The sequence below is a fragment of the Octopus sinensis genome, linkage group LG29 (genome assembly GCF_006345805.1).
Source record: "Octopus sinensis linkage group LG29, ASM634580v1, whole genome shotgun sequence".
NCBI classification, from domain to species: Eukaryota; Metazoa; Mollusca; class Cephalopoda; order Octopoda; family Octopodidae; genus Octopus; species Octopus sinensis.
This window is the reverse complement of record NC_043025.1, coordinates 12293974-12295209: the sequence shown is the minus strand read 5'-3', so window position 1 is coordinate 12295209 and position 1236 is coordinate 12293974. Positions and strand designations below refer to the sequence as shown.

Genomic DNA, 1236 nt, shown 5'->3' with positions numbered 1-1236 from the left:
TGATGCAGCCATCTGGTTCGCCAGTCCTCAGTCAAATCATCCAACACATGCTAGCAAAGTGGACATTAAACGATGATGATGATGTGCAGAAATTATTTATCACAGTGATATGGCTTCTCCCCTGTATGAATGTACTTATGTATAACTAAGTTACCATTTTGAGAGAATGATTTATTATAGACTAGCACTATGACCCGGCAACACCGGGTCATAATGCTAGTGCATGCATATACAGCTGCGTGCGTGCGCACATACACGCGAGTACTATCCAAATCTCCAACCAATCACATACAGCTAGATGGCATTCAATTGGCGTATCAAGTTTCGGGCATTTTGATTGGGTTTTGGATAGAAAATTCACAAAAAGGTCACTTCTGTTGATTTTTTAATGGGTTTGTGGGGTGACTGGGGAAATGTAAAGATGTGCACGACCACCCTTGGATGGTTTTGAATGACCATAGAGAGTGCGAGCCCTTTAACTGAAAAATTGTGGATTTGTATAAAAAACACACACACACACACACACACACACACAGACATTTTGCCATTTATATATATATTTAATGGCTTTGCGGGGTGACTGGGGAAATGTAAAGATGTGCACGACCACCCTTGGATAGTTTTGAATGACCATAGAAAGTGCGAGCCCTCTAACTGAAGAATTGTGGATTTGTATAAAGGACACGCACGCAGACACACGGACATTTTGCCGGTTATATATATATTTAATGGCTTTGTGGGGAGACTGGGGAAATGTAAAGATGTGCACGACCACCCTTGTACAGTTTTGAATGATCATAGAAAGTGCGAGCCCTCTAACTGAAAAATTGTGGATTTTCATAAAGGACATGCGCACACACACACACACACAGACAGACATTTTGCCGTTTATATATATAGAGATTTCTCTCCTGTATAAGTGGATTTGTGTTCAGTTAATTGATCATTTCGAGAATATGATTCCCTACAAATGTTAGGGATATGGTTCCTCTCCTGTATGAATGCGTTTGTGTTTGTCTAAGCTACCTTTTAGAGAAAATGATTTATCACAGACATCACAGTGATAGAGTTTCTCTCCTGTATGAACACGTTGTGTGTTATTAAGTGGTCACTCCGAGAGAATGATTTACCACAGATGTCACACTTGTGTGGCTTCACTCCCGTATGAGTGTGTTTATGAATAGCCAAGTGGTCACTCCGAGAGAACGATTTATCACAGATGTCACAGTGATAGGG

General features: G+C 40.7%; 1 protein-coding gene across 2 annotated transcripts in view; it reads right to left on the bottom strand.

Annotated features, from left to right (window-relative positions):
* Positions 1-821: 821 nt before the first annotated feature.
* The window catches only part of LOC115226036 (zinc finger protein 708-like), a 4945-nt gene continuing 4530 nt past the window's right edge, over positions 822-1236 (bottom strand). For both annotated transcript variants that reach the window (XM_036515015.1, XM_036515016.1), the window contains exon 2: positions 822-1236. This exon is cut by the window's right edge and continues 1200 nt beyond it. In XM_036515015.1, the coding sequence (XP_036370908.1) occupies positions 1030-1236 (207 nt within the window). In that variant the 3' untranslated portion in view covers positions 822-1029.